The 13,394-nt window shown below is 40.8% G+C and overlaps 1 protein-coding gene across 2 annotated transcripts; it reads left to right on the top strand.

Moving 5' to 3' along the window:
• The first annotated feature begins 1,492 nt into the window (after positions 1 to 1,492).
• LOC117848459 (uncharacterized) lies at positions 1,493 to 12,105 on the top strand. Of its 2 annotated transcripts, none has more exons than XM_034729890.2 (13): positions 1,493 to 2,006; positions 2,121 to 2,218; positions 2,292 to 2,378; positions 2,475 to 2,619; positions 2,716 to 3,093; positions 5,700 to 5,839; positions 5,917 to 6,108; positions 6,394 to 6,484; positions 6,565 to 6,712; positions 7,793 to 7,909; positions 8,013 to 8,103; positions 10,874 to 10,950; positions 11,750 to 12,105. In XM_034729890.2, the coding sequence occupies exons 1-12, from the start codon at positions 1,827 to 1,829 to the stop codon at positions 10,908 to 10,910; spliced, it is 1,704 nt and encodes a 567-aa protein (XP_034585781.1). In that variant the 5' UTR covers positions 1,493 to 1,826; the 3' UTR covers positions 10,911 to 10,950; positions 11,750 to 12,105. The 2 variants fall into 2 exon arrangements, with proteins under 2 accessions (XP_034585781.1, XP_034585774.1); XM_034729883.2 differs by having other exon boundaries at positions 2,710 to 3,093.
• The last annotated feature ends 1,289 nt before the right edge of the window (positions 12,106 to 13,394 follow it).

Here is a 13,394-nt window from a genome sequence, read left to right as displayed (position 1 = left end):
GAGGGAATCTTCGAAGAATATCCCTTAACCGACCTATATGCTCCATGAGATACACACTTGGCAACCTCCCATTGGTCAGAAGCGTGTTTTTTTGATCCTTAGAGGGTGCTTTCTCCATCATTTTGTGCTTATTCACTTGCAACCAAATATTATCTAAGGATAAGTGGAAATACATTATTCGGAACCAAATATGCGTGTAAAAAATGCCAATCCTCCTTTTTTCTTGAATATATTGATGGTCATATTTGGTACTTAATGACCGTTAATAGTCTTACCGTATTTAGGCGCCGGCAACTGAGGATCCTTCCCCATGCTGGATCTTTTTCTTCTTCTTCTCGCCCTCGGCGGGCTTGGATGCAGAGGTCTTCCTTCCCATCCTTGATGTCACAAGCGTCTTCAGTCGCACATGCTCGGGGGCTCGGAGCGATGGGAGACGACAATGCAAGCGCTCGGAGATCAAGCAGCGGCAGCGGCGCTAGGGCTACAATGCGGAAGTTGGAAGAGCAAATGGCAAAGATAAAATAGAAGGGATAATTTCCTCCGTTATTTATAACAACGGCATAGTAAAATTGGGCAAGTGAATGGTTTTCGATTTAAAGGATTTCCAAAATTCAGAAACCTGATTGGTGGTTACTTTTATTTTGGAAAAAGGTATGAATATTCCAAATGATAGTCACGTTGACCAAGTTTGACCCTTGTACCTACCAAACTAGTCGACTAAAGGCTCGGGGGACGTGTGCCACGTGTCCATCGAAAAAAAGTTTTTTCTCCGGGTTTTAAGTGAAAAGTGATACAAATTACAGATTGACCCTCAGCCTAATTCTTCGATTCAACCTAAGGCTCGGGGGCTACTCCGTATGGAGTGCGACTTTCGTCGCACTTTCAAATAAAATTCAAGGTTGAAGGATACAAGACTAAGTTAAATAAGGCTTGAACACATTCTAGCCGCATGACAGTTTTTGGGCACCTTTGAACATTCAACCGGATCAAGTACTTGAAGAACACCAGAAGTAGTTGGTGAAGGTATACAAAAATACTCGAAACTACTACATTTGACTAAAAAGTAGTCGGGGCTTGTCGTACATACATCTATGGGCCTACCAGAAGGTTTGGACAGTTCCAAATATGGATTTCCAGGAACATTATTATTACAAAATCAAGTCGCCAGGCACATTATTAAATACCAATTCCAACTTATTGAATTGAGTTTCAATGGAGGTAGTGAAGATATGGAGGTCATCGACGCTGAGCATGAGCGATGAAAAGGGCATCTGAGAGGTGCATAGGGAGGAATAACATATGTATAGAATTCACCATATAATGATGGGCAAAAATATATTTTTATGTAGACTTAACAGCTAACAAAAAAAATTTCGATGTTAAATAAGGAAGATAAAATTTATAGTGTCATATGGGAACCCGATTTTTATCCGGTGCTGGAATTTTCTAGAAAAAAACTGTTGCCGTAGACCGCCCCTGTGAGCTGCTCGTACACTCTACGGAACAGGTGTGGGCGAGGAAAAAATTGGCGAAGGCGGGGGCGGGGATAATAGAGCGGCGTCACGCGAGAGGGAAGATTCAAAATTTCGGGGGAAATTTGGTGGCGCCGCCGGCGCGCGGGCGCCATGATTTTCCCCTCCCGTTTGTGCTGCCAAATTTTCCGCATTAAACAGCTTCCTTGACTCGAGAGCCACCCAGAAACGAGAAATCCCCGCACAAGCCTTTCACACCAGAGCGGTTCGGCACTCCGTTTCATTTCGAATCTTAGAGCCGCCGCAACCTAGATTCCCCCTTTCCCACTCCCAGCTCGTCGTCGGCCACTTGGGATGGCCGCATCACCGGAGAGGAACGGCTACCTCGGCAAGGAGAGCGTCGAGGTGCTGGAACCGCAGCCGCTGGAGGTGATAGTGCCGGAGGTTAAGGCCAAGAAGCGCAACCCGGCGCCCGGAGTCCGGGTTGTTGGTCGCCGGATCTACGATCCCGAGAACGGCAAGACCTGCCACCAGGTGAGCTAAGCACCCTCCCTCCCCCCCCCCCCCCCCCCCCCCCCCCCCCCCCCGGGCTTCCGCTTGACTTCTTATCTGAGGTGCGTATCTCCGCTCTACTCTCCTCTTCGGCAGTGCCGCCAGAAGACAACGGACTTCGCGGCGGCGTGCAAGCAGGTTAAGAAGAAGGGCCCGTGCCCAATTAAGTACTGCCGCAAGTGCCTCCTCAACAGGTAAATAGTCATCCTGCATTTCTTCTCAACAGGCAATTTCTTTCTCAGGTTTAGGCTGGTCCGATTTCCTTAGGTACGGCGAGAATGCCGAAGAGGTGGCAGAGAAGGAGGACTGGATCTGCCCCAAGTGCAGGGGCATCTGTAACTGCAGCTTCTGCAGGTGAGCGTGCATAGATGATTTGGGGTGATGGTTCTCGATTCAATTGTCATGGTGGGGAATCTAGATTTCTTATTTGTCCTGCTGCCCTTCCATCAGAAAGAAGAAGGGCGAGATGCCAACAGGGATAATGGCCCACATCGCCAAGGCTTCGGGATGTACTTCTGTCCATGATCTCCTTGAAAAGGGGTCAGACGTGGTGGCTGCTGCGCAAGCGATACTCAAGGTGAATGGTAGTGACAAGGTATTGCTATTTTATTCTGTATTCATTGTTGTACAATGCAATCCTGCATTCTGGTTGATATGCTTTGCTGACACAACTGTTACAAATAAGCATCAGGGCACAAAGAGGTCCCGAGATTCAGATGCTGCTGATGAGGTGGCTGCTGAACGGGATGAAAGTGCTGGCATTGATCTCAATACATTTCCAGGAGATGAAGGGGATGAAAATATAGGCGTTGATCTCAATGCACGTCCTTCTGTCTGTGTCAAGAAAGGGCGGAAGCTCCAGCACAGTGTAAAGAAGAATTCTGCTGATGAAAGGTCCCATGATGGAGACAGTGGTGAACCATTGCTGAGGGATAAGAGCCCAGTTCTCAATAATAACATTGCACTACCCAGGGGTACTCCGGTCACTAACATTGCAGGTGCACAGCTTGATGATGAGGATATTGGGGCTGCAATTCAGTTTCTAGAATTCTGCCGCACATTCGCTGAGGTAGTCAAAGGCAAGAAAGAATGAACTTTCCTTTATAATTATAATGGTGCATGCCTTGTTTTCATAACACCTGGATAGCATATGCAAGACATAATGGTCAAATCTGTGTTCAGATATCTGAAAATTTGATGAATTATGTAGTTTGGCCTTTTATGTGATCAATTCTTTAGCTGATTTTGCATGTTTGCCTTTTGTTGCTAAGCACAATCATAGTAAACATCGGAATTTGCTATAAGAATTGATGCACTAATCATGCCATCGATGTTTTGTGGGTATGCAAACCATGAAGGGAATGTGATATTTGGATTGGCAAGTGGTTATGGAGCTTGTGAGTGATGAGGCAAGATGTGAGAGAAACATCAGAATCTTTTCTTGAACTTACCTCTGATCTTAAAGAGATAGGGAGGTCCTTGTGCTGGAGTGCTGGTCCAGGAACCAGGGATCACATTGTGTTGCATTGATGCATTGATTCCTTGCCTCTGAATTTCGTTTGGAATAACTCATGCATAGCTTGTTGAAGTGCAGCTGTCACACATATCTGACCATGCTTATTAGGCTTAATTTCTTGCTATAAGTGAGCAGTTCTTTTCATGGCTTGACATCTCCATCCTTATTAGGAGCTTAGCCCCTGAATAGGGCAGACAAGTATTCTAGGTTTAGATGCAGATCTTTTTGGATATCCTGTTTAAGTTCATTTAAATAAAAAACTTGGCTGGTGGGGGAAGATGGCCCCAGTGGTATGTAACTGAGAAGGAACCTCAGCCAAGCTGGCAGAGAAAACACCTGAACCTTGGCTTCACCCTATAGGGCTGCATCATAACTTGGGCCTACCACGACCCAGTGGGCTGGCTACCAATGCAACTACATAGCAGGGCCCGAGCCAAACATAGGTGTCATAGGGTGCCTGGGGGCTGGGGCCTTGCCACTATTTTTTTGGGTTGCCAGCGAGGGGATTTTTATTTTGCGCCACCAGGATTTGGATATCCTGTTTTAAGTTCATTAATGAGGAAAAAGAATGACAACAATCTATATTTCTGTTTGTTCGGTGCTAATTTTGTAGTTTGAGAATACACTCAAGTGTTTTAATTTGGAAACGCGTAGTACATATATAAATGTTGGTGCTTCTGTTTTAAGTCTACCATATTTGTGGTGTCCACGTAGCTCTGCATTTAATGTCTTCATTCAAGTTTCAAGAGTCACTAAACATAGTGATTCACAAAGATATAATTTGGTCGAAGACACGCCATAACTTAGTTCATTTGAAAATCGATAATCATTTAAAAGGTGATGAAAATGCACTAGGAAAAGGCACATATTAGTACACAATAAATGGTGGAAGTGCCATGGTATGTGAATCTGATTTTGATGCTGTGCTATTATTTCCTTTATTTCAATCTTGGATACAAAACTATTCGCGGTGCAGGGTTTCAATGGGGTTTTTTAAGAGGATAAAGTATAGTGGCAAATTTGTGGCTTCAACATTCTTGTCTATATTTTTATTACATCTGCAGCATAAATATATTTTAATGCAAAAATAAGATATGAGCATTTTTTATGGGTAATTAATCACCAGATGATGAAGCTGATGAATGGAAGTCATGCATGCTCATTCTTCTTTTTGTTCATGTTGACAATAGTTTGACATTGCATTTTTCTTAATGTTTTTTTTACAAGCATACCTTGTGTTAGAACTTGTTCATCCATCTCAGAACTTACAAGAAAGAATCCGAGCTAAAACAAGGGTGGCATTTGTCATATGAAGCTTAAAATGTCTTGTACTGATGAGTTGCTGCACACAACTTTGTAGATTTAGCTGGTTACTGTACCCAAGGTTGTCAGGATCCCAATCCGGATATTAGGATCTTACGATAGTATGATCCTACTGAGCCAAAGCGATCCTGATCCCACCTGGTATCCTAATTTTCATAGTATTTTGATTCTACGTAAGAGTTCTATACGATTCTGTAGAATCTTGGTAGGTTTCCGATCCTACGATTCCACATGATGCTATGTTTAAATTCATCAATCAGAACTATTAGCTGAAGGGTGTGCTTTTTTCAACAAAAATCACTCTATTTATATGCCATGACATTATTATTGCTCTATTTTCTTATAGAATAGCAACATATAAATATATGATTGGTAAATGTAGTTTTATATAATGTAAAATTTAAAACAAAAGCTCATAAGATCCTGATTCTACGATCCGTTCCTACGATCTCATCCTGTTCGGAGAAAAACGATCCTACCTAGGATCCAGATCCTAAAAACCTTGACTGTACCTCACCATTGTGTGTGGGCATAAGTATTTTCGTAGCTGCGACCTGCTACAGCATGACATGTTTTTGGCTAACAATTAGAAATACAGTGACATTATTTTTAGAACTGATGTTATTATGACATTCTTTATAGCAGTAGCAATACGACCTTAGTGTTAATTATTTTTCTGCATATAAGCAAAATGCAGAAATCAAACATTTATTATTGTGGTGGAATCATTGTATTTGTTTATTCTTTCCATTCAACATTTTATTTTGCTCTAGCATGTATACATGCTTTTATGACATTAAATTATGTAATATAATAAAAAATGGTCTTTCACACAGATTTTTCAAATAAGGAAAGGACAATCAGAAAGAATTCTTCAAGATGTAGTTGGAGGTCGTGAACTTCGGTTGGTATCCTCAGTTGTTGCTGAGTTTCACATGAATTTGTTATCTGTCATTCAAGAAGGAAAGGGGAAGAAGTAAGAACATTCCAAGTTGATATCTCCTTGCAATTTTGTTTGAATGTAGTCAATAAAAAATGTTATTTTGTTCCCAGGCCTCTGGCTTATACAAGAGATGGAGATGCATGGGTAATTGATGTTGGCAAATATATCAGTGAATCGGCATTTATATCAAAAGAATTGCCTCTCGACTGTTTAAATCAGGGAGTATCAGGATATAAAAATTTGAGCCCTTCTTGTAAGCTGCGTGTTCTGAATTTTCTGTGTGATGAGACCCTCTCCACAGAGTAAGTAATGTTTACTAAACTTACCAAAATTAATTCACTTCACTGCCACTTTTTTTAATGTTTTAGAAGTAAAAAATGTTCTTTTATTATTCAATGTTATAGAACATAAGAACTATGATTATTCTCTTATAGCATATCACTGCCTAACTGAATGTGCATCGGTAATGGGGGAAAAATAAAACTTAATTTAATATGGTAGCACAAATCTATAACATTATAAATGACAGAATGGTGGGAGTATATTGTTTGTTATTATTCTATTAATGATTTCTTAACTTTGTCTAGCAAGTTGAGGAACTGGATTGACATGCAAAATGATGTAGCTGCTGAACCAATGAATGCTGCCAGAGAAAAAGCCCGCGCCGCAAAAGAAAAGGTATTGAGCTTGGAGAACCTTTTTCTCTTTATAAAACCATGATCTTAAAGCATTCTATAAAACCTTTTTGTGTTTCATAGGAAAAAGAGCTAAAGGAAAGGCTAAAGGGCAACATGGATAAAACAATGCTTTCATCCAATGAAGCAGCAGCCCTTAGCAGTGAAGAAAATAAGGACCTTATTTCCCAAATAAAGGAGGCACAGGAAGTCAAGCGTACAGCCATAAATTGTCAGAACAATATGACTGGATATATCGAGATCTTTCCACTTCAAGTTTTATCTTAGCTTTATGCGTTTTCTTGGTTCTCCATTTGTTTGAGTAGTTGAACTTTTTTACTTTATGGGTTTTCATGCCACGTTTCCTTTAGCTTTCTGCATTTTTCAATCTTGAGCTGAAAATTCAAGAAATGTTGTTGGATTATTTATACTTATTCCAGTACCTGTTAACATAATATTTTTTTTAGTTACAGTGTTGGGCATAAAACCAGCCATGCCATTTTGCCAATGCTTAAGTGTGTTATGGGCTTCCTGTAGATTTATGCTGTGCTGAGTGAGCACATTTCACTAGGATTAAATCAAGCATCAAGTAACCGAACTATGGGCCTGACAGCCTGTGCCATCAATAGAGGATTCCATGTAGGTTTGAGGCAGATAAATACTGCTAAAGTGGGAGCTCAGGGCCACTAAATGCAGATCCAGTGGTCATAATTTGTCATGTGAAATGGATGGAAAATGCAACTTGTTTCAATAGAACTACCTTTTATATTATCAGGGAAAAAATGCCATGAGAAACAGCAAACCTGAGTGCATATCGAGAAGGATTGATTTGAATTTCATTTTTGTTTGCTACGACTTTAAATTCCTTTCTAAGTCAGAACTTCCATAGTAGTCTGATTCTACGGGCAATAGAACAGAATTGAATCAAGCATGGGCACCCCTTTACTTGGATCTCATTTGGTGTTTCATTCAAGACATTTAGTAAAAGCAGTTAACCCAGGAAGGTGTGCGGTGTGATAATATATGAATCATGAGTAGTATCATCTGCCTATGATACATTGTGTTCTTATTTTGTTCTAACATTACTTGCATTTATTGGAATCATTTAGCCTGATAGTTAGCAGAAGAGTGCTGACTAACTGGGAAACACTTTCTCAGCTTAAATTTACTAAATAGACTGTCTTGACTTTTCAAGCAAAACGTTTTTGGGCAGTACGTCATTATTTCCCACACTTTTTGTTTATCTTATTCTGTAATGTGTAAACAAATTGAGCTAGTTGTTAAGTATTATTTTTCATCTTTTGCTTCTCAGATATGGCGGCAATGGAGAAGCAGGGAAGTCTTTGGACCAAGCCTCTGATGGTAGAGAAAGGGTTAGGCTATTGGAAGCTAGATGGCTACTGTAATAGCACAACAATATTACTTCAAGGTTTTGTTTGAAGTTATTGTGCAATAACATTTAATTTACTTGTTCTAGCATCTGCAATGTTACATTACTGACTTGTAATATCACGTTTATGTAATTATGTCAGAGTATGGTGATCATGAGTTAATGGCAAATAAAGACAAGTGGTTTATGTTTACTGAAGATGAAGAGAAAGTAATAGAAGAACATATAGCAAGGTAAGGAGTTTGTCTCGCCAAATTTGGATGTATCTTTATATTTTTAATGACGGTAAACTCTCTTTTGTTGCTTGTATATCACAAAAGTTACTTGATGGAAACCCCATCTGTATTTATCTTGCTGTAGATCTTACAGTTATGCTAGCAAAAAATCATTTTTATGTAGTGTCATGATGATTAGACAGTCTCAAACTAGCATCTTAACAAATGTTTATACATGTGCTGTATCTCTCATAAGTTGCAGTTTTATGATGCCATCTCGAGTTCAAATGTTGACTGATTCATTCCAATATTCTTGAAACTAGCGTGATCAAATAAAGTTTAACATGTATCAAATGATTGGTGAAGTATTATGGCAACCATTCCTTCTACAAACATCTGTTTTCAAATATTTTTTTCTTGGAGCTTTGTAGTGGGCAACTTCATTTTTGCTGGACACTAGGTCGACAACATAATTACCCTTTTTAAAAAATGCATCAAACTTGATGCCTCGACCTGTTCATATAACTTCTGGGTTAAGAGCTACCTACTTCAGCTCAGGCTGAAGATTGTCATTGCTACAAGTACTTGTATTATTTTTGGTTTATACTTACTGTGAGAGCTGATTATTCGTATCCGTATTACAGTTGTCTCCACCATATTACAGTTGTCTCCACCACGCATGTATTATGGGTTTTGTGGAAATGAAGAGGCCATAGTAAATTAGGATGGGATTCAGATCGATGATACTGTGAGCCAAGTCCAAATTAATTGCAAGGCTATATCTTCATGCCAAACGGACTACAATACTCCATGTGTATAGGGCTCCCTGATAGCTAATTTAACAATTGAACCCAATCTTAACCAATAAAATTTTATCCCTAACAACCATGTTTCCACTCCATATATAGGCCCTGTTTGGCATGGCTCCAACTCCGGGTGGAGCTGCTCCACTCCAGAACTCTACATGGAGCTAGCTCCGCTTCAAAACTCTAGAACAAAAATGGGGTGTTTGGCTAGATGGGTGCTCTCAGCTCCAAAAAAGATCGATTTCAGTGTGGATTGCCATTGTTCCCCCCTAATTAAGGCCCCACTTGTCATCCTCTCTATCCCATCTTCTTCTTCCCCTTTTTCCACTGCACTGTGCCGCACATGGGAGACCCTCCACGGGCGGCGGGGTGGGCGGTGGCAGGGGCGGCCTTGGGCGGCGGGGCAGCTTGGGCGGCGGCGGGGGGCGACGGGCGCGGCGGCGGGGCGGCGGGGCAGCTTGGGCGATGACGGGCGGCGGGGCCGGCTGGCCACGGGGGTGGCAACGGGCGGGGCTCTGGCGGCGAGTGGGGCTCGGGAGAATAGAAGGGAGAATAGAATGAAACGTTTTTTTTTGTAACCAATGGCATTGGTGGGTAATTACCCACCAACTCCACGAGGAGGTTCAAAAGAGAGGTTTCTGGAGCAGCAAAAGAGGTGCTCCAAAACTTCACCTCCATTTGCACTACAGCTCCATGGAGTTGGCAACTCCATGGAGTTTTGGAGTTGGGGTGTTTGGCTGAATTTTTTGATGGAGTTGCTGGAGTTTAGGAGTGGAGCCGTGCCAAACAGGGCTATATTATATGTAGTGAAGCATTTCCCAACATATATACATCTCTAAAAATTTATCATCTAGCTATAAGGGTGTCCAAAACTCCAAGTTAGATCTTTTCTTATACGGAGTAGAAAATAATTCAAGAGAGAATATGCTACTATTGTATTCTAGTTCGTTGCAGTTGGTATTCTGTTATTAAACTAGGGTTTATGTTATCATCTCACAGGATGAAGTGACACTACATTATTCTGTGGTATACATTAGGCATTTCAAAGCCTCATTTCATCAATAATATCTGCTGGTCAGATCTATGAGGATTTTGGAACCTTATTTGTGCTTCCATTCTTCTAAACTAAACCTTGTAGCTGCTGCAGTTTCCAATAGCTTAGGCTTTCATAGGATTAACGCTATGTTGTCGAAAACTGAAAATATGGATATAGGAGTGAATCCTTGGTTGGGAAAAATAGAGGGCTGGGATGTAACAAAATGTAACAAAACGGATCAAGCTATTACAAGAAAAGGAAGAAGAATAGATTTACATGGACGATTTAATTTAGGAACAGAATATTAGAATAGTTTATATTTATTTAATGTACTGGAAGATACTGAAGTCCCTGTTGATTCCCTAACAAAAAGGTCTAGTCATAACAGATGAAACATTGACAATCTGAAGTATAATGTTCCCCATACTGCAATATAGGATGTTCGTACCTACTAGTTTATGTAATTATATCCAGAAATATTAAAAAAGCAATAATTTGACCCAAGAAGTTCAGGTGTGTGTTCATCCATATACATATGAACAAAAGACAATGGGTGCGCAGATCAAAACAATCGTCTTTTGCTTAATATTGTACCAGTCAATGTATTTGTAAATTATACATTATTCTTTAATACCCTCGTGAAGTGATCTGTCTGATTTTCAGTCTGATATTTGTTTCTTTATCATCTTTTGTTCTGCACGCATTTTGTGAAATCCACAATTCCACATGCACCCATGCTGACGTGAAATCATAAAACATAGGCTGAGTTACAAAATAGGCTAAATGGTCCTTGCATTTATTTATAACTTGGCATTGCTTTCATCCCTTGACAATGTCATACTACTTAACCTTGTGTTTTTTGACCTTCACATAGAGCTAAGAAAATTACTCTTGTCTACACATTTTTGTCACTAATCTGAAATTTGGTTGTAACTGGTTACTGTAGGTCCAGACATCAGATGAGAAAGCGTATCCGGGTATAATGTACTGATTTCAGTCTCTGGCCTGTTCAACGTGCTGAAGGTATTTATGTTATCCTTTCTAAGCATTTTTTTTATTCAGTTGGAATATATTTCCAAAAGGATAACTTTTCATGGTGCTACATCTCTCCCACATTATTTCTGTATTTATCCATCCTTTGTAATATAGTCAGTGTGAGGAGATACAATGACAATGCTTTTATTCTTGGAAACTCCCAGATATTTAATTGGAAGTTGTCCAACCAGTCAATTCAACTTCAGCATTGTTTTTCTGTCGTAGCTCTAACATACCAGTACATTTCTTCTACCTATATTGCCATTATTTCTACCTTGGCAGTACTTCCCTGTGTTTTGACTTGACTGCTGAAGTTACCTTTTCTGCATTATAGTGGTTTGTCCGCACTACCTGTAACTCATGCACACCATATACCAACTTCACACTAGTCTCCATGACTCAGTGGTCAACAGAGATTTGATTAGAAAGGAAGCTATGTATCATCTATTGACAAGCAATGATTACATTCTGTATTCGGAAAAGTATTTTTTCCTGCTTTCTACACGCAGTTACTAGCTTGTTTAAAGGAACCAGTTAGGTTTTCTTCACCAATGTTTGGCCTCTTGGCCGAGGAACTGGTTATAAACAAAAGGAGTTTCTAAATAAAATGATGAGAACTATTTTGCTTCTTCCTTTGTGCAACCCTACCTCATGCATGTGCATGGAGCATAGTAAACCTTTTTTTTGTGGCTGTTATTCACAATTGTTGACTAACATTTTGTGTTGTGTATACTATGCCATGATTATGTTAACTAACATTGATCTTGTTGAAACTGTTGATTGCTAGGTGGATGGGCTATGCCTGCCTTAGTTGAAGCCTGCCGCCTTGATCATAAATCGATGGTTTTTTTTTCCATAGAAAGGTTGTACAGGTAGACAGGAACCAAGAATTTGAAATCAGACTTGGAATCATACTTTTGGAGGATGAGAACAAAGGGATGCTTTGATATGCAGTTCGACTTAGAAGCTTTGCAGAGTGCTGCTTTAAGCTAAAATGCAGCATCGTAACTTGAATGTGGCAACAATTACACCTGTAATTAGTTGTCTTCTAATATGTAGCAACAACTGATGACCGATATGGATTTTTGTCTTTATTTTCTTAATAGGTAAACTCATATCTGCAATTCATGTTTGCTAATTTTAGATACTCCGTCCATCACTGAAAAAGGTTATTGTGATTTAAAATTTATCCTATAATTCTTATCATTGTTACCCCTATCAAGTGCGTGCATGTGTATTAACTGTTAGTGTCAAATATTGACTAATAAATAGGGCAATGAAGGTCATTTTACACTTCCAAATTGTTAATTTGTTTGAATTTTCTTTAATGATTTTTTAGAGATGGAGGCAGTAGTCAAAAAGTAGGTTTGTGTTCACATCTCAATTAAGAGCAACTCTATCATGGCCCTAGATTTGAGAGCCTCAAAGTCGTGGTAAGAAAATGAGGTGTAACACAGGGAGCCATATTATAGCTCTTCGGGTACCCCCAAATTTCCCCATAATGCGTTTGGTTAGTGGTAAAAGTGTGAGGATTGAAATATAGATACTTCAAATTTCCCCGTAAAGTGTTTAGTTAGTAGTAATAAGTGTGAGGGAATGAAATGGAGATACTACAGCTCGTTTGGGTCGGTCCCCAAATTTCCCTTCAAAGTGTGTTTGTTTGATGCTAATTGATACGAAGGAATGGAATTTTAGATACAAGAAGGGTGTGTTTGGATGTAGGGAAGTAGGGTGTGTTTGGATGTAGGGACCCTGGGATAGGGTCATCCCTCCTTGGGATAAGATGATCCCACTTTATGTTTGGTTGGAGGGATGGGGAGTTTAGGGCGTGCTTGGTGTCCTGCACCGGCGTGAGCCAGGCTCATCGCATGCACCCTCCTTTAGTTTGGTTGCCTGGTCGACCCTGTGAGCTAGGCCCTGCGCATGCAAAACACCCCCCGCGGCCAGGCTCCGCGGATACGAGGGGAGCGGTTGTTTCCGTCGAGCCTAGCTCCCGCGGTGCAACGGCGGGCGCGCGGGAGGCGAAAAGTTGGCCGGCGGGAGCTCGCGCCATTTCGCTAGGGTTACCTCCTCCTTTCGCGCTACTCACCGCAGATATATCCCTCTTCCTGCCGCCTCCGCTCCCCATCGGTCACCATTCGTCTTCTTCGCTAGATCTGAGGTGCTCCCCTATGCTCTATTCCTTTGGTTTTCGTTGATTCGGTTCATCGATTCGCGTTGTATTGATCCCCTCCCTCCTTCGTTGCTTCCTAGGTGCTCTGGATCTGAGTTCTTGCACAGGTAATCTGGTTTGCCTCCCCTTCCCACCCCTGTGTTCTTGATCTCCTAACCCTAGATGCATCTCTCACTGGTTCTTGTTCAAATCGATGCAGGGATCTCAGATCTGTGTTCCCCACTTGGTTCTAAGGTACGAATCCATGTTCTTGGTTAGG

The sequence above is a fragment of the Setaria viridis genome, chromosome 1 (assembly GCF_005286985.2).
Source record: "Setaria viridis chromosome 1, Setaria_viridis_v4.0, whole genome shotgun sequence".
NCBI lineage: Eukaryota > Viridiplantae > Streptophyta > Magnoliopsida > Poales > Poaceae > Setaria > Setaria viridis.
This window is presented reverse-complemented; position numbering and strand designations above follow the sequence as displayed.

What these genes read in the sequence shown, in the direction of transcription:
- LOC117848459 (XM_034729883.2), top strand. Translation starts at nt 1,827, where the DNA reads ATGGCCGCATCACCGGAGAGGAACGGCTACCTCGGCAAGGAGAGCGTC. An exon ending in GATGAGACCCTCTCCACAGA is followed by an intron (nt 6,109 to 6,393) that starts GTAAGTAATGTT and finishes AACTTTGTCTAG; the next exon opens with CAAGTTGAGGAACTGGATTG. An exon ending in CACAACAATATTACTTCAAG is followed by an intron (nt 7,910 to 8,012) that starts GTTTTGTTTGAA and finishes TAATTATGTCAG; the next exon opens with AGTATGGTGATCATGAGTTA.